Source organism: Myxine glutinosa, chromosome 8 (genome assembly GCF_964187855.1).
Source record: "Myxine glutinosa chromosome 8, kmMyxGlut1.1, whole genome shotgun sequence".
Lineage (NCBI taxonomy): Eukaryota > Metazoa > Chordata > Myxini > Myxiniformes > Myxinidae > Myxine > Myxine glutinosa.
Genome location: NC_136268.1, coordinates 165,874,102 through 165,894,040, shown reverse-complemented (window position 1 = coordinate 165,894,040; position 19,939 = coordinate 165,874,102). Strand labels below are relative to the sequence as shown.

The window sequence follows — 19,939 nt, the reverse complement described above, 5'->3', positions numbered from 1 at the left end:
CAAAAGGGGAGATACTTTTTATGTCGTGAACAAACTTCGGTACATCACGGGCAGTAAAGGTTGTGGTCAAATTTAATCGAAATAGTGTGTGTAGTTTCAGAGGAAAAAGCTAATTCCTATTTTTGGGGGCTCAAACTTGGACCAACTTTGACCCCACATAGACCCCGATTTAGTGCTGTGAACAAACTTTAGTCACAACACAACAAATATAATTTGTGCCAAATTTGGTCACAATCCCATCGGCGGTTTCGGAGAAGAAGTTTCAAGTGTTTACGGACAGATGAAGCACCATCGCATAAGCTCTCCGGAACTTTGTTCCAGGTGAGCTAATAATAATAATAACGTTAATAATAATAATAATAATAATAATAATATAGTAAATATAATCGTAACATTACAATCCCTTTGTCACGACTGCAAAGTTACTGGATTGAAGCAGTGTATGGTTGGTTCATTGTTGACTCGAAGCATAGAATAAACCAGTGTCTCAATGCAATGTCTTTGTTTCCATGGTAACAGACAGCTTCGAGACTTACAGTACTTCAAAAACCTTTAATACTTACATTATTTGCTATCTGGTATCCCCACCCAGGTCATACTATCCTCTTCAAATAAAGTATCAAACAGGCCCGGCCACGCCGCTGTTAGACTTCCGGTGTTGTTTTCATTTAATCACCCTCCACCCTCCCACAAACATTACTGATGGCTTCAAATATAATCAAAATTCTCATTCCTGGTAAATTGATCGTGGAGTGCAATGTCTGCCATGGAATTTCTTACCGAACTACACATCCGGTATCCAATGCCAAAATCAAAGCGGCACTGCTCGTCCATCGAGTAGGTGATTCCAGGCAAGTCTGGCTGCTTGGGCCAGGCATGGTCAAATGGGTCATCATGCAGGCAATCGTAGGATCTGGCCATTGAATTGATGAGAGGGAAGGAGGAAATAAAGAAGGTTGTATTACGGGATTTTTGGAGCTTTACGGAGTCTTCCTCAAGCTTGCTCAACCATATACATAGTTAAATCGATGCAGGTTGGTGTTATGAACCTGCATGGTCACAGCTTAGATAACAGTCAAGTTATCTTATCCTAGACAGAGAAAAAAAGTGGTTTGCTCGTGGTGTAAAGGAATCCATCGTGGTGTAAAAAGGGGCGGTTTGCGATTATAATCTGTCACGGACGTGGGACAAGGCAGACGTCGGAACATTACATCTCTCCCACGTCGTCTGCAACATCACGGGATACCCGGATTGGTCAACAGACCAATTCATCTCACCAACGATTGAGGTCACGTGACAATTTTAAAGCTTCTTCTTCACTTCAACAGCTCACCATCATCGAATCCACTATGAATTCTTCATTGTACCAGAGGGTGCTTGAGGATAATGTGAGGCCATCTGTCGGAAAGTTGAAGCTCAACCGAAGGTGGACCTTGCAACATGACAATGACCCTAAACATACCGGTAAATCCACCAAGGAATGGCTGAAAAGAAAGAAATGGAGGGTTCTGGAATGGCCAAGTCAAAGCCCGGATCTAAATCCCATCGAGATGTTGTGGGGGGATTTGAAACGAGCTGTGCATGCAAGAAACCCCTCAAACATCGCACAGCTGAAAGAATTCTGCATGGAGGAGTGGGCAAAAATTTCTCCCAGTCGATGTCAGAGACTCGTAGACAGTTATAACAAACTCCTACTTGAGGTTGTTTGTGCCAAAGGGGGCAATACCACCTATTAGAGCCAAAGGTGTACTTACTTTTTCCATATGCGAAATTTGCATTTATGTTTATTTAAATTATACAATGGACTACAAAATGTAAATGTTTCATGATATTTGTTGTATTATATCACCTTTATCTATCAATATTGTTGAAATGAAGATCAAATAGCTGTATGTTGAAATATGTTGGAAAAGTCAAAACTTTACACGGGGTGTACTTACTTTTTCATGTGACTGTATGTTTATATATATTAAAAAAAAAATTCAAAGAAAAAAAGAAAAATGCACTTCCAAACAAACTAAAACGAGATCTACTCTGCAAATTTGAGCAAATAAGTAACAGCAGACCCGGTCTCAGGCAACATTTCACCCACTTCACAGCAGGCTTCCTCCAGCCAATAGACCACAGCCCTGGGACGTGCCGGTTTTTATTCACCATGAGGCCACTACTGGTCACGTGTCAGTGCTCGAGATCAGATGGAGGAGTTTTATATATTTTTATTTTTGCAAACCTCAAGCAAAATAAACGTCAAAGAACATCATTGATGGGTTGTGTGTGTGTCCTCCCTAACTCCAAAACCATGAAAACTAGCAGCCCCAAAACACACCAATGTAGAATTGGTCACAGTCATTTGCATGATGAATGGTGATGGTAAACTATGCCAATTCTCATAAGACTCAAATATCTTTTGTTTAAGTTCCTCCATTTTTTTGTATGCTAAGTCGAGGCTCATGTAAGAGCTAACACATATAACATATAATAAAGGGAGCGGGAGACAAGTCGGGGAAGAGAGAAGGAAGCACAACAACCATAAAGAACAGGGACATTGGGAGATCTGTGGAAAGGAGAGGGCTGGGGCAGGGTACATGGGATAAACAAGATGGACATGACAAGAACCTTCAGGAAAGAAAAAGGAATTTGAAGGAGATGGATCTTTCTCTTGCTTATTTGCTCAAATTTGTGGAGTACATCTAGTTTTACTTTCTGGTTGGAAGCGCTTTCTTTCTTTAATAATGGATTTTCCCAACTGCCCAAATATTTTACTATATATATATATATATATATATACCACCTTTAGAGGCCATTTTTCCCGGCATAGCAGTGGTTGGCCTTTTTCGGGCACCGCGGTCCCCTTTTTTGAAGCAATGTTTTGCGGACGGATGACCTTCTTGCCGCCAACCCACTCAATTTGCCAACCTCGGAAGGATGACAGGCTGAGTCAACCCCTCTGGTGTTGATTCGGTGATCAACCGGGATTCAAACCCAGGATGCTAGGATCCCAAGCCAGCACCCTAACCGTTAAGCCAGCACCAGGCCCTCAGGCCACATGGTGATGCTGTATATATATATATATATATATATATATATATATATATATATATATATATATATATATATATATATGTATATATATATATATATTGTTGCGGAGATGAGGACTGTATATTTTTTGATTGTGTGCTGTACTATTATTATTATTGTTTATTCTGCGCCCCCCTACCTCCGGAGCTGTGTAAAGGTGAAAGGGCATCCCATAATTAGTCCACGAGCATACACATCAGCCAAGTAATAGAATACCCCTGTTGATAGTTATCTCTTATTCTGTGTTTTAGGGTAAGGCTGTGTCTCCCATTGATTGAAGTACTCCATTGCACCAGTGAAAGAGAATAGATCCCCTTTCATTCCCATCCCCAAAATCCCCATTTCCTTCACATCCCCTCTCGTCATTGCTGAGCCCTCGATTCTCAATTACCTCCCCTCCAATTAGCGCCATTGACCACGAGGCTCGAGTCGGGGAAGAAAGGCGTGTCTCCACCTCGTCATAGAGGGGAAGAGGGGCGTGCCCACCCGTCGTCATCCAGGGCGGAGCCCGAGGGTCGCGCGACCAACCAGGGCCGAGGTGAGCACCCCGATGGGCGTGTCCAAGACGCCGGCGGCTGAATCGCTGGAGGCGCTATAAAAGGCGCGAACGGAAGTGAGTTGTGAGTTGGTCTGAGTTGGTTGAGAGTCGGTCGTCAAGTGGAGAGTGGTGAAGAGTCAGTCAGTAGAGGTGGTGGTCAAGTGGTTGCGTTGGTTGCGGTGAGGAGTCGGTGGTAAAGAGTGAGGGACCAAGAAAGAGTTGAGGGTGTGGACCAACGAGTCAGACAAGTCCTGGGAACACAGCGGAGGCTGCAGCAGCAAGAACACCCAACAGCCAAAGGGGGCCTGAACGGTGGTTTGGAGCAGGACCGAAAAGGAACGGCGGCTGCTAAACGCGCCGGTTGAGCTGCAGGACCCCCTTGGACCTCCCTCTCCCTCCAGCCATCCACCTCCTGCCTTTCCACCCTTCTTGTGTACGTGAGTTTGTTTTGTTTGTTCTGTCCCTGGGTATTTAATTAAGTCTGTAGGTAAGCAAAAATTTGCACTGTGTCACCTGTGTCTTATGTGTTGTAAATAAACCTTGATTGCTCCTTTTTGCTTGTGTAAATAATAAATCCAATTACTCTTCTGTCCGTCTATTCGTTTTATTCCTTTTCCTCTTTGCATTCGTCGTTTTAGTCTTTTCCCCTCATTGAGCAGCTGCGGTGCGATCCGGCCAAAGTCCTGGGTGAATCGGGTGAGTCAGGGATCCTGTTAGGTCACGGTAATACACCACCGCTCGGTCATCATAACATCTAAACCGCGATCTGTAACAATTGGTTGTCAGGAGTTGGATTCGGACCTGGGACTAAATTTGTTAGGCCCAAATTTTGGAACACCAATTGTGTTATTAAGCAACAATTGGTGTCTGGGAGTGAGATTCGGGGCCCGAACCAAATTTGTTTAAAACATCTAGAAAAAATTTGGTCAAAAAATTTGGAGCGGCCGAAATTTGTTTTGTTTTACAAAACCTGAACTTTGAAATCGCGCCATGGCTGGTCAAGGCGACGGGATGCCGGTGGGAGAGATAGAGGGGTTAGGAGTAACCCAGGATCAAATGGAGGGGAGCAATGAGGAGGCGGTTGAGGGAGTATCAGGCGCGCAAAATGGCGCTCTCGCGCACGTGGTTACAGCGGCACCAAATTTAGCCACGCCCATGGTCGCGGCAGCCGAGCCAGAGATGCCAGAGTACGTGCGAGTCTTTATGATTGAAATGATGCCAAAAATGAGGGCTCAGAGTGAGCAAATTAAGGCTCAGGGTGAGCGAATGGGGGTAATGAGGGACGAAGCGAGGGGTACCGGTGAGGGATTAGACAAGAAATTTGAGGGGTTAGACAATGGGATAAAAGAGGTGAAAAATGGGTTAATGGGGTTAGAAAATAGGATGGAAGGCAAATTGCGGGAGATAGGGGAGCAATCCGCCCGAGAAATTAAACAAATGGGAGAGCAGATAGAGGAGGTAAAAATCGGGGTAGAAACCAAACTGGATGCTCAGAGGGATGAATTGGGACAGATGAGGGCGGCATCTACAAAAGAAAGGGAGGAGATGAAGGAGGAGGTTTCGGGGCTACGCGAGGAGGTAAAGCGAGGTGAGAAGCGTATGGAGAAAGAGGTGAGAAATAATACGGCAAAGTTACAAGGGGGAATAGAAGATCTGACGGAGGAGGTGGAACAGCTGACGGAGGGACAAACGAAGTTAGTGGAGCAGGTTCAAAGGAACACTGCAGTACTCGGAGGGTTAAAGGCGACACAAAAAGAAATTAAAAATGACTTGATAGCGACACAGAGGCAATGTCAGATGGTACGTGAGGAACTGACAATGAGGGTGGACGAGGTGACAGAGATAATGGAGACGAAGGACCGAGAGGTGAGGACGCACATAGAGACGGTCACGGTAGCCTTAGAGGACGAACTTGAGGAGACGCACCGAGAAATAAAAGAGGTTAAACAAAAATTAGAGGAAGTGGAAGAAGAGGTGAGTGAAATTAAGAAGAGACGGACAGAAACTAAGAGAGAAATCCAGGAGGAGGTGATGGAATATGTGCAAGGTCGGTGCTCAACTCATGATGTGATGCTCACTAACCAAATAAAAAGTTTGCAGGTGGCAAAAGAGGTGCGGAGACGAGGTACGGAGGTGAGTGGCAATGTATATGATGTGAGGAAAGCTTCAGTCGGCTTGGGGATTGGTTTGGATCCGGGTGTTCGTGAAAGGCCGTTGGTGAAGTGTGCGACAGGTCTGGTGTGCGAAAAAAGAGGTGTGCGAGAATGTCCGACCATGGGGTGTGTGAGGAAAAAGTGCACGCCGAGGAGTGAGTGTGCCGTCAAGAGTGAGTTGGTCGAAGCGCGTGTGCGAGGGGGTACATGGAAGCGTGGGGTGGTGAGTGTTACAGAGGATGTAACGGGAGAGTGTGCGCGAGAAAGGTGTGTAATGGACGGGTGCATGAGGAAAGAGTGTGCTGTCGAGAGTAAGGGTGAGTGCGCTGTCAAGAATGGAGGTGAGAGTAGTGAGAGTGACATGGAGCGTGAGTTGGTTGTGGCAGGTGAGCGAGGATGTACACCTGGAATGGAAGGATGCACACCTGGAATGGTAGAGCGTGAGTGGAATGGCACGCGTGGGAGGAAAAAGTGTGCGTCGGCGAGTGGGTGTGTTGTAAAGTGTAGGAGTGAAACCGAGTGCGAGCGAGAATGCACGTCGGGGTGTACGGAGTGTGACACGAGGAGTGAGTTGGTGGTGGAGCGGGTGCGAGAATGCACGCTTGGAATGGTAGAGGGTGTGCGAGGAAGCACACCTGGGTTGGTCATGGCGCGAGTGTGGGAGAGCCCATCTGAGCGCGTTAGTGGGTGGATGCCAGAGTGCACGCCCATGGTGAGTGTTACGGAGGACGTAACGGAGGAGAGGTGTGGACCAAAGTGTGCACGAGAGGTGTGGTGTGTAGCAGGGAGAGCGTTGGTGGAATGTACGGACGGCGTTGGAACGCCAGGTTTTGTGAGGGTGAAAGGGGTAGCGTATGCGTGTGAGCATGCAAGTAAAGCATCGACGGTAACCGGGTTAGTGGTTAGGGCGACGAATAGCCGATGCGAGCACTCGGGGCGCGGGGTGCTTTGTTGGGTGCGAGGCCCGGCGCGGGTCTATGCTGCGTCGCTTCTCTTCGAAGCGTCGTTGCCGATTCGGGCTTGGCCCCGCCCCGCACGGTCGAGTCCGGGCTTTGTCGGGCGAGGCGACCGGTCCGGTTCAAGGGCGAGTGGGAGGAAGCGGAACGGTGCCCCCTCGTGGGGACGGGGTTCCGACCAGGGGAGATTGAGCCATCGGGCCCGGGACCGCAAGGTGCCGCGCCGAGATGGTGCGTGGAGCCTCGGTCCAACCAAACCACCTCCCTTGAACCGAAAGCCGGACGGATTCAACCTGCAGGCAACCAAACCACCCGAATTCATTGCGCGGCTTTACGAACCGAGTTTAATGATGTCACGACGCACCGAGGCTAGGATATAGTGGACTGTGATGATGGTGATAGTGATAGTGATAGTGATTTGATACGAAATTTAGAAAAGTGAATAGAATTGGCAGTAAATGGAAAATTTTTGATTTGTTGGAATTTGGTAAGCAAAATTTATAGTAAGAGATGCCCCATGTGATGGGATGGCCAATCCACCATCCCTCACAGAGTGGGGGCAAATGCGCAATAGTTTATGGGGTGGCTATGACAACCGAGCCAGGGAGGGCTTGGTTATATTGATAGGGATCGAGCGAAGATGACATTAGGTAACGTTAAGGTTAGTTAGTGACTGATACCTGTAGTGGGGACGCAGGTAGATTAGTGTGGATTATAATGACGAGGGAGCGCAATAGTTTAAAGGGACGACTGGGAAGCGCAAGTTTCAGAGGGGAGTAGTTAGCTGAGATGATGCCGTGTGTGTGAGGATTGAACAGGTGTGATTGAACAGGTGAGATTGCACAGGTGTGCAAATGAACAGGTGTGTGGAGCAGTGTATGAGTGAGTGATGGTGATGTGTGTTGTGTTGACCAACTGGTCCAGGAAGAGGAGGAGGGTGCAGGTGGCACCAGGTATGATTGCACAGGTGTGCAACGACAGGTGAATGGAGGACAGGTGTATGGAATAAATGGTATGGAGTATTGGAATGGATGGTCGTGGAGTGAGTATGGTGGAAATTGTGGAGTGGAGTGGATGGTGCGAAGGTGTGAATGGGGGAAGAGTGGACCCCCATCACGGATACCCGGGGCGGGTAGTGTAAGTGTTAGGTAGAGGGTACAGGTAAATTGTGGTTGGATATTGGCATCTGTGGTGCGGGTGAAAGAATGGTCTTTGGATGGGTGCATTAGTGTTGTGGAAATGGCTGGGCGTGTAGCCTGTTAGTGTGTGTAGTTGGTTGGGCGCTCCACCACTGTGAGGATGTCGGCCAGGTGAGGCCGCAGGTGGGCTCTGGGAGCCGGTAGTAGTTGTTGTGGATGGGGCCCGAGGATCCGGAGGACGGACCCGGGTAGCCCAGTGCCAGAGGGCACCAGGGGGTGACAGAGCCAGTAGAGGGCCTTCCCCAGTTAGTTAGGTTAGGGTGAGGAGCTAGGTAAGCTCGGGTGGCAACTACAGTGGTGGAGGTGTGCAGGTGGGTAGACCTGCTGGGAGAGCTACACGTCGCAGCCCAGAAATTGTGCGAGAGCACCGGGAGATGAATCGGGGGAGTGAGACCCCAAATTGAGAAGCACCACAGGTTGGTCAATGGGAATTGGTTTTTTAGAACCCATAGTGTAAGTTGGCCAATGGATTGGCAGGGAGAGACCCCGGGTAGTGTAAAGTGTGTTAATGTCATTTAGAAAGTAGTTAGGATGAAGTCTCCTCGCACCATCTGCATCCACTCACCTGAGGTGACAGGTACTCCGCACCATGCCATGTTTAATTATTTTTACTGTGCAAATGTTTGGATTGTGAGACGCATCATGACGTGGGTGTGACATTGTGCTTTGATGTTCCATCTCTGCCTCCTTATGAGGATTGATGATGAATTTGGTGATGGCAAATTTTGAAATAGAGGGATTGTGGAGACGAATTTGGTATAGGGGAAATATGGGGAAGACGTGACAGTAGTGATGAATTTGTAAATGTGTAGATTTTTGTACATATGGGGTAAGGGCAAGGGTAGTGTAGGTGACAGGGGGGTGACGTACGGTAGGGACGAGCTTTCTCACTTCGCCCTCCGTACGCATTTCGCCTTGCATTGCCTTATTGATGTGTACCCTTGTGACCTTACCCCTCGCTCAATTGTCTTTCCCCTTTTGTCTCCCACATGACCTGTGCACCATTGGGTGCCGAGGGGAGCGTGCGTGGGTCGGCCATTGTGCGCCCGAAATTCCCAGAACCAGCTGTCTGCATCGATGCACCACATTATGGACCACATGCCTGTGGCCGAGCACCACTTATGGACCCCATGGGTTGGGGCATGGCCCCTCTGCTGGAACCGGCCATGAGGGCCCGAAATCTTGCTGGCGGACCTTGGCCACAGGGCACCGATGCCCCACAGGTGAACCACACTAGTCGGCCCTGTGGGCCATAAATAAAATAAATAAAAAGGACACATTGGGTGCAAGTTTTAATACAAATAGGCCGCCAGTAAGCAAAGCAAAAGAATGACAACATCTGGAAGAACAAATAATAATCACCAGCAGAGGGAGCCGAAGAGCAAGAGACACCTGCAGGGTTTGGGTTTGTTGGTTTTATTTTATTGATGAACAGTGGTGACTGCACTGATTGGTGCTTGGGTGTGTATTGGTGCGTTTTTGGGTGCTTTAATGGTGCGTCGATGCAGAGCAGACTGTCTCCCCCCCCAAAAAGAACAATCACAGGTCCTGGGTTAGTTTTGTAAATAAAAATAGCGTCATTGTAAATAATGCTTCCCACCGTCAGTGTATAGTTTGAAGACCATTCCGCAATTCGGTTAACTGTGGGCGTAAGTCTGTTAGGCAGGGTGCAATGGAGCAGCGGGACACATTTATTTATGTTTTAAAACTGTCGCACTCAGGGTCAGGTTAAAAATAGAGGGAACTACACCTACGTGTCACACTAAAAATAAAAGTTGTAGGCCCGGGACGTGCCTAAGAGGAGGAGGGTGCAGTGTTGCGGAGATGAGGACTGTATATTTTTTGATTGTGTGCTGTACTATTATTATTATTGTTTATTCTGCGCCCCCCTACCTCCGGAGCTGTGTAAAGGTGAAAGGGCATCCCATAATTAGTCCACGAGCATACACATCAGCCAAGTAATAGAATACCCCTGTTGATAGTTATCTCTTATTCTGTGTTTTAGGGTAAGGCTGTGTCTCCCATTGATTGAAGTACTCCATTGCACCAGTGAAAGAGAATAGATCCCCTTTCATTCCCATCCCCAAAATCCCCATTTCCTTCACATCCCCTCTCGTCATTGCTGAGCCCTCGATTCTCAATTACCTCCCCTCCAATAACCGCCATTGACCACGAGGCTCGAGTCGGGGAAGAAAGGCGTGTCTCCACCTCGTCATAGAGGGGAAGAGGGGCGTGCCCGCCCGTCGTCATCCAGGGCGGAGCCCGAGGGTCGCGCGACCAACCAGGGCCGAGGTGAGCACCCCGATGGGCGTGTCCAAAATGCCGGCGGCTGAATCGCTGGAGGCGCTATAAAAGGCGCGAACGGAAGTGAGTTGTGAGTTGGTCTGAGTTGGTTGAGAGTCGGTCGTCAAGTGGAGAGTGGTGAAGAGTCAGTCAGTAGAGGTGGTGGTCAACTGGTTGCGTTGGTTGCGGTGAGGAGTCGGTGGTAAAGAGTGAGGGACCAAGAAAGAGTTGAGGGTGTGGACCAACGAGTCAGACAAGTCCTGGGAACGCAGCGGAGGCTGCAGCAGCAAGAACACCCAACAGCCAAAGGGGGCCTGAACGGCGGTTTGGAGCAGGACCGAAAAGGAACGGCGGCTGCTAAACGCGCCGGTTGAGCTGCAGGACCCCCTTGGACCTCCCTCTCCCTCCAGCCATCCACCTCCTGCCTTTCCACCCTTCTTGTGTACGTGAGTTTGTTTTGTTTGTTCTGTCCCTGGGTATTTAATTAAGTCTGTAGGTAAGCTAAAATTTGCACTGTGTCACCTGCGTCTTATGTGTTGTAAATAAACCTTGATTGCTCCTTTTTGCTTGTGTAAATAATAAATCCAATTACTCTTCTGTCCGTCTATTCGTTTTATTCCTTTTCCTCTTTGCATTCGTCGTTTTAGTCTTTTCCCCTCATTGAGCAGCTGCGGTGCGATCCGGCCAAAGTCCTGGGTGAATCGGGTGAGTCAGGGATCTTGTTAGGTCGCGGTAATACACCACCGCTCGGTCATCATAACATCTAAACCGCGATCTGTAACAATATATATATATATATATATATATATATATATATATATATATATATATATATATATATATATATACATATATATATATATATATATATATATATATATATATATATATATATATATATATATATATATATATATATAGATATATATATATATATACTGTATATATATATATATATATATATATATATATGATATCATATGATATACATACAGTATTTCATAAAATATGAAATTACTCACACAAAGTTGAGAATCGAAGGTAAAACACAATCAACACAGAAAGCAAGTGAATCGTTCCGACAATTTTTTTGCTCTTGTTCACACAGTGGTGTCTTCCTTGGAAAAAAAAGTTAACAATTATTGTACCAAATTGTTTTTGTGAACTGTGCACTCACTGTATGTAACGGGATAATTCTCTACGGCTGCAACGAGACCAGTGGTAGCGGTGGTATGCAGCACGAACGAGCGGCGCCATTACACTGCCAAGTCCGGTCTCATCTCCACAACGGTTTCCTTGTCCATCATGCTCCATACCAAGCCTGTGGCACATCAACTTTAACCATGTTTATCCATGAAAAAAACATCCATGAAACCTTCTCCATAAACACACTCGTTACGAGTAAAGACCTGTCACCAATCGTCAGACATTATAACTTGAATGATGACAGATTTAACTGCATTACCAACTTGGATTAAGCAGAATACCTGAATAACATTGCCCAATGAGCCTCAGTGTCTGCAGGAAGACTTTAGTGACGAAGAAAGAATGTGTTCAGAGATTTCACAAAAATATTTTGTGAAATACCCACACACGAGGTCAGTCTTTTGGGACTACCACTGGTAACATGTAACCCAGTGCTACTTGCTGTGTGTGTCTGTGTGTGTGTGTGTGTCGCTTTTACACACACACACACACACATATATATATATATATATATATATACAGTCACGTGAAAAAGTAAGTACACCCCATGTAAAGTTTTGACTTTTTCAACATATTTCAACATACAGCTATTTGATCTTCATTTCAACAATATTGATCGATAAAGGTGATATAATACAACAAATATCATGAAACATTTACATTTTGTAGTCCATTGTATAATTTAAATAAACCTCAATGCAAATTTCGCATGTGGAAAAGTAAGTACACCCTTGGCTCTAGTAGGTGGTATTGCCCCCTTTGGCAGAAACAACCTCAAGTAGGCGTTTCTTATAACTGTCTACCAGTCTCTGACATCGACTGGGATAAATTTTTGCCCACTCCTCCATGCAGAATTCTTTCAGCTGTGCGATGTTTGAGGGGTTTCTTGCATGCACAGCTCGTTTCAAATCCCCCCACAACATCTCGATGGGATTTAGATCCGGGCTTTGACTTGGCCATTCCAGAACCCTCCATTTCTTTCTTTTCATCCATTCCTTGGTGGATTTACTGGTATGTTTAGGGTCATTGTCATGTTGCAAGGTCCACCTTCGGTTGAGCTTCAACTTTCCGACAGGTGGCCTCACATTATCCTCAAGCACCCTCTGGTACAATGAAGAATTCATAGTGGATTCTATGATGGTGAGCTGCCCAGGCCCTGATGCAGCAAAGCTGCCCCAAACCATAATATTTCCACCACCATGCTTTACAGTTGGTATCAGGTTCTTGTGGTCAAATGCTGTCTTTGGTTTTCACCAAACATGTCTTCTGGTATTGTGGCCAAATAGCTCTACTTTTGACTCATCTGTCCAGAGCACATTCTTCCAGAAGTGCTGGTCTTTGCCTCGGTGTTCATTGGCAAACTTTAGTCTTGCCCTGATGTTCTTTCTGGACAGCAAAGGTTTCCTCCTGGCACACCTCCCATGTAGATCAAATTTGTGCAGCCTCTTTCTAATGGTAGACTCGTGCACTTTGACATCAACAGTGGCAAGAGCTACCTGTAGGTCCCGTGATGACATTCTGGGGGTTCTTAGAGACTTCTTTCAGCATCTTGCGGTTTGCTCTCAGGCTGAACTTGCTGGGGCGGACTGGCCTGAACAAGTTGGCAGTTGTTTGGAATCTTCTCCACTTGTAGATGATCTTCTGGACAGTCGAATGATTGATTTCAAATTGTTTGGAGATCTTTTTAAATCCCTTCCCAGAATCGTACACATCTATAACCTTCTTTCTGAAGGCCTCAGAGAGCTCTTTTGATCCTGGCATGGTGATGCCGCACACTTCAACAACAAAGAGCAAAACAAACTAAATAGCCGAGGTTTAAATAAGACAGGTTCCTCCAAGATTATCTCTGGCCTGGTGTTGCCTTAGCGGTTAGGGTGCCGGCTTGGGATCCTCGGATCCTGGGTTCGAATCCCGGTCAATCGCTGAATTAACGCCAGGGGGGTTGACTCAGCCTGTCATCCTTCCGAGGTCGGCAAATTGAGTACCAGCTTGCTGGGATGAATGATCCCGGTGTGTACCCCGGTTTAGAATAGGTACCCCGTATCCCTGCGCATCGTAAGAGCGTGACCAAGGGTTGGCGTCAGGAAGGGCATCCGACCATAAAAACATTGCCTCAAACAGGGAACCATGATTGTCAGGGGCCCGCAAGGCTAACCCCCGCTCTAGCGGGGAAAATGGCCTTAAAACGATCATTCATTCAATCATTCATTCCTCCAAGATCCTCTCTAACTATGTTCTAATCATTTGCACCTGAGCTGGTGCACCTGATTCTAATTTTAGGTATTTGAAGTAGTGATAAATGTAGGGGTGTACTTACTTTTTCCACATGCGAAATTTGCATTTATGTTTATTTAAATTATACAATGGACTACAAAATGTGAATGTTTCATGATATTTGTTATATTATATCACCTTTATCTATCAATATTGTTGAAATGAAGATCAAATAGCTGTATGTTGAAATATGTTGAAAAAGTCAAAACTTTACATGGGGTGTACTTACTTTTTCACGTGACTGTATATATATATATATAATACACACACACACACACACACACACACACACACACACACACACACACACACACACACACACACACACACATATACACACACACATATGCACACACACACACACACACACACACACACACACACACACACATACACAAACACACACATATACACAAACATATACACACACACACACATATACACACACACACACACATATGCGCACACACACACACACACACACACACACACACACAAACAAACACACACAAGCATACACACACACACACGCACAAACAAACACAAACTCCATGTCAAATTACGTAGCACAATATTTCAAATAGTTGTGGATGACATAACAAACCTTGGTGGATGAGTTTGGTAAGTGACAAGAACAAGGCGATTCTTTGGTTCAGTTTCAAATTCAGCTCTCGCCCATCAGTGGATAAAAAGCGTAAAGTGTTCAGCCTGGTGAAAGGTATGGCTCCACCGAGTGCCGTTCGCGTTATGGTATTTATTACATACTTCCTAACACTTCGGCTCGATGTTTCTGATTGAACTTCAACGAAGCCTTAAACAGCACGACACTACGCATCAATGGTGTGATGGATAATCTAGAATGTTCAACATATAGAGTCCAGTCTTACGGAGAAGCAGCCACAACACAGAATGGGCCAGGACATAACATAATTAAAATAGCATCAGAAAGAGTGGCGAGGGAGACACACTAACAGGTGAGGGAGACACAAAATGATACATGAGGCGGTGCTCCTATGGTGAAAATTTCCTGCCCATCGAACTAACATTTGCAGAGAATTCTTTTTTTCATACTGATCGTTTCGAAGATATAGAGGTGCAATGCTTTTCTAAGATGACATCCGTACCACGTGACCTATGACATCATACTCATGAATAAAATAATTATACAGGTGGAGGCGCTCCTATGGTGAAAATTTCGTGTCAATCGGACAAATGTTTTAAAAAAATGAATTTTAAAAATGCAGACAGATACAGCTGTAAACTCTCAATCACAGATGTGGAAGGAAAGAGTGGGGAAGATTCAGAGATGGAACCAACATTTAAAAAAATGAAGTGGAGGGTGAGGGAACAGGGACCGACCTGGTAACCTGGAGGGGGAGAGGGGGGGGGGGGGGGTAAAAATATCATGAACCAGCGATGGTGGTGAACAGTGTCTGGAAATTAAAAGTAGGTTCCAAAGTGAATATACAACGGATCATTGAAAACAACTGTCGTGAATATGTCGCAAAACAACCGTAGCCGACAAAACATCCGATACTCACACATGTCCAGTTTCGTGAGCCACGACGAATGCCGATGAGAATCCATCCTCATGATTCAGAGTACAGCTCCTGAGCGGGTGGCACATACCTGTAACTGGCGCATAACCTGCAGACATTGGACATGATATTTAGTGGAGCCGCTTTGTTACCATGTGCTCACAAAGCGAAAAGCGAGGTTAAGCGATCGGTCACATATGTCCATCTGTACATACGGCGTATGTACGTACGTGTCTGCGTTTTTAAAATTCATTTTCTCTGCAACTGTTGGTCTGATTGACAAGATTTTTACCATAGTATGCATCTACACATGTATAATTTTCTATGATAATTATGACGTCATTTGTCACGTGGTACGGGCACCATTTTGTTATAAAAAAAAGTCATCATTACCATGCACAGATTATATAACTACTAATTCAAAAGTTTGAAAATTATTTTAATGGAAAATACAAAAAGAGCGAGCTTATGGAAGAGCATAAATATATTCTCATTTAACAGTCCCAATTTTCGCACCTCTTTGTGGGGTTGGCATAGAAACGATTTTGGCCTAAGTCCGACATGAATCGGCTGGCTAGGCCTGACATTTGACTGAGGCTTGCAGGAATTTGTAATTTGTTCAACTCCTCACAAAAGACACAATGAGATGTTTAGTTTAACATCGACCAGCAACAAATGCTGGCAGCCTGATCCTCGGTCAGTGATTCGGATGAGCAACGCACACATTGATGATGTATCGCCATACATGAGGAGGGATACTTTAAGATGACAGTTTATAGCTGTGTCGGGATTCAAATCCAGGCTAGCCAGCTTAGAGGTGAGGGTGCATCTCTCTTGGCTATCTTACCACCCGTTCTGGAAGGGGCTTCAAAAACAAATATCCACCATTTTATTTACTCGCTTAGCTTTGAGGCCTGTTTAGTTAGGCCCGTGGTGTCTTGCTCTCTCTCACAGTTTTATTTCAACTCTAATTCGATATATCATTTAATTTTTAACAGTCGCTAACATGGTTTTAGACTTGGTTGAAAAAAAACAGGAAGAAAATCAGATGAAAGTTTCCGTTTATGAAACGAAATGCATTCTCAAAGGCCTTTCATATAAAGGCTATTGACACTCTCTCACGGCTTTATCTCCAATCTAACTCACCATCTCATTTCATTTGTATCGATGGTTTTAGATTCAGTGTCAGAAATAATTGAGAAAATTCACACACACACGGGAAATGCCGAAATATATAAAAAATTGCGGCACGATGTATCATACACCTCCCAACATTACACAGACGGGAAAATGTCGACATATATTAAAAATTTGCTTTTCTTTTCCGTTAAGATATATTACTTTTCCGTTTGATGACAGTCGTCACAAAATCGTCAACAATGATGCCGACATATATATTTCTTCGTTCTTATTTCATTCATCATTATTATCCAGAAGTAAAGGTCATTCTGTTTAAACTTCCATTCATTCCATCGATCTTTTTTTGTTTGTTTTCACACCAGTTTTCAACATAGTGTTCACATCCAGAATGAATAAACAAACTCCATTTCACGTGTGCATGGACGTGTAATTCACATATGTAAAATAAATAAATAAACAGACGGGACATTGCTGAGAGATATTTTTATGGTCTTACTTTGATATTTTTCCGTTCTTATTTTATAATCTATGTGCACGTACACTTTAAAGAAGTTTATTTGAAATCCCTCAAATCATTAAACGTCATTTTGTATTCTGTAACGAAAAGAGTAACATTGGTTTTCCCAGGAGAGATAGGTGTTATGTGATGTTCTTATACACCACCCAAAAGACACATGTACATGTGTGTGTACGTGTGTGTGTGTGTGTGTGTATGTATGTGTGTGTGTGTGTGTGTGTGTGTGTGTGTGTATATATATATATATGTATGTGTGTGTATTTGTACATATGTGTGTGTGTGTGTGTGTGTGTGTGTATATATATATGTGCGTGCATGTGTATTTGTGTGTATGTGTATATTTGTATGTGTATGTGTGTGTGTGTGCGTGACCCAGTCTCCCCCCCCCCCCCCCCGTCTCTGTGTGTGTGTGTGTGTGTGTGTGTGTGACCCACTCCCCCGTGTGTGTCTGTGACACCCACTCCCCTGTGTGTGTGGGTTATCCACTCCCCGGTGCGGGGGGCGTGATGTGGAAGGAAGAGGATTTGAGCTCTTGAAGTGACATTTTACATGAGATGTAATCACACATTTCAAACTGCATTTCCCATGTGCATGCGGCTATCCCATGTGCACAGGCATTCCCATGTAACCCACGCACATGCATTCACATGTTATCGGAAGTAAATAAATTGTGTAGTTTACATCATTTGTGGATCTGATAAATTGCCAGTAACCATTTTGTAAAACTGAATGTGCAGCAACTAAATGAAGATGTCGAAATGTCACACACGTCCATGCCCGTGGGATTCCCACGGGTGACCCCACTAGTCTCTATATATAATGGAGCAAGTGTTTGTATGTATGTATGTATGTATGTATGTATGTATGTATGTATGTCCGCACTACACCCATTGGTTGGACAGCTGACCTGATTCCACCCACAAATGTAACCTGAAATAGTTAACCTAAAGTACACAGAGAACCCAAAATACAACCCTCCCCCCATCCCCCCTCCCCCCCGAGGACCCAAAATACTGAGAAGACCCCGAGAACCCAAAATACTCCAAAAGACCCAGAAGACCCAAAAGGCCCCGAAGACACAAAAGGCCCCGAAGACCTAAAAGAACCACAAAGACTCAAAAGACCCCAAAGATTGAAAAGACCCTGAAGACCCAAAATGCCCCAAAGACCCAAAAAGGCCCCGAAGACCCAAAAGGCCCCGAACACCCAAAAGGCCCCAAAGACCTAAAATACCCCCAAAGACTTAAAAGACCCCGAAGACCAAAAAGGCCCTGAAGACCCAAAAGGCCCCAAAGACATAAATGGCACCGAAGAGCTAAAATACCCCAAAGACTGAAAAGACCCGGAAGACCCAAAAGGCCCCGAAGACCCAAAAGGCCATGAGGACCCAAAAGGCCCCGACGACCCAAAAGGCCCCAAAGACCTAAAAGACCCGCAACAACTCAAAAGACCCAAAGACCCAAAACACCAAAAAAAAACGGAAGACTCCAAAGACGGACAAGACCCCAGAGATCTAAAATACCCCAAAGACTGAAAAGACCCCGAAGATCCAAAAGACCCCGAAAACCCAAAAGGCCCCGAAGACCTAAAAGACCACAAAGACTGAAAAGACCCAAAAGACCTGAATACTGAAAAGACCCCAAAGACCCAGAAGACCCCAAATACCCCAAAGACTGAAAACTCCCTGAAGATCCAAAAGGCCCCGAAGACACAAAATACCCCAAAGACCTAAAAGACCCCAAAAACTCAAAAGACCCAGAATACCTAAAAGACCCAAAAGACTGAAAAGACCCCAAATACCTAAAAGACCCCAAAGACTGAAATACCCCAAAGACCAAAAATGCCCCAAAGACTGAAATTACCTAAAAGATCCCAAAGACCCAAAATACCCCAAATACCTAAAAGACCCCAAAGACTGAAAATTCCCAAAAGACCCCAAAGGCCCGAACACAGAAAATACCCCAAACACCCGAAATATTGAAATGACCCCGAAGACCCAAAATATCCTGAAGACCCGAAAAAAAACAAAAGACCCCAAATGTCCCTGAAGACACAAAAGACCCCGAAGACTCAAAAGACCCAGATGAACCAAAAGACCCTGAATACCCAAAATCCCCTGAAGACACCGAAGACCCAAAAGACCCCGAAGACACAAAACACCCTGAAGACCCAAAACACTGTGAAGACCCAAAACACCCTGAAGACCCCAAAGACCCTTAAAGACCCTTTGGACACAAAATACCCCGAATAACCAAAATACCCCAAAGACACTTAAAGACCAAGAGGAAATAAAAGACTCTTAAGACCCAAAAGCCCCTGAAGACACTGAAGACCCAAAAGACCCCGAAGACCCAAAACACCCCAAAGACCATAAACACCCTGAAAGGCCCAGAGGATCCAAAAGACTCTGAAGACCCAAATGGCCCTGAAGACCCAAAACACCATGCAGACCCAAAAGACCCAAAAGACACCGAAATGGTCAAAGATGCCTATCCCTCTGAAACGATGTGTGGTGAGGCGCGCGGAGTGCGCTGAGTCACAAACAAACAACAAAAAAAACAACAGGCATTTTAAGGCCATTTTCCGTGCAGGAGTGGGGGTTAGCCTTGTGGTCCCCATGACAATCTTCTCCATTTTGCCCTATTTTCTGCATCTCCCCTTGTTAACCCCCCTGCCCGCATTTCTTCTTCCACCATCTTGAGCCAAGTCTTTCTCGGTCTTCCCCATCCTCTACTTCCTTCTACATTCACTCCCATCACTCTTCTCTACCAGTCACTTTCATCCTTCCTCAACACATAACCAAACCATCTCAAACTGTTTCTCTTCACAGCATCCATCACAGGCTCCATTCCCATCATCTTTCACAATTCATCATTTGTCTTCCTCTCTCTCAACAATACTCCACACATCCACCAAACCATTCGCATTTCCACACTTTCCAGCCTTCTTTGCCGCTCTACTTTCATAACCCATGTCTCGCTCCCATAAATCATAACACTTCTCACACATGCAGCATACACCTTTCCCTTCAGCTTCAACGACACTTCCCTCCTC

General features: G+C 45.3%; 1 protein-coding gene across 1 annotated transcript in view; it reads right to left on the bottom strand.

The window, feature by feature from the left end:
• The window catches only part of LOC137433067 (A disintegrin and metalloproteinase with thrombospondin motifs 3), a 388,598-nt gene that overhangs the window by 128,535 nt on the left and 240,124 nt on the right, over window positions 1-19,939 (bottom strand). Inside the window, exons 8-10 of the mRNA XM_068125510.2 lie at window positions 15,232-15,337; window positions 11,388-11,531; window positions 781-913 (exon numbers count right to left, since the gene is read on the bottom strand). Coding sequence (XP_067981611.2) covers window positions 781-913; window positions 11,388-11,531; window positions 15,232-15,337 — 383 coding nt within the window. The remainder of the gene's footprint in view (window positions 1-780; window positions 914-11,387; window positions 11,532-15,231; window positions 15,338-19,939) is intronic.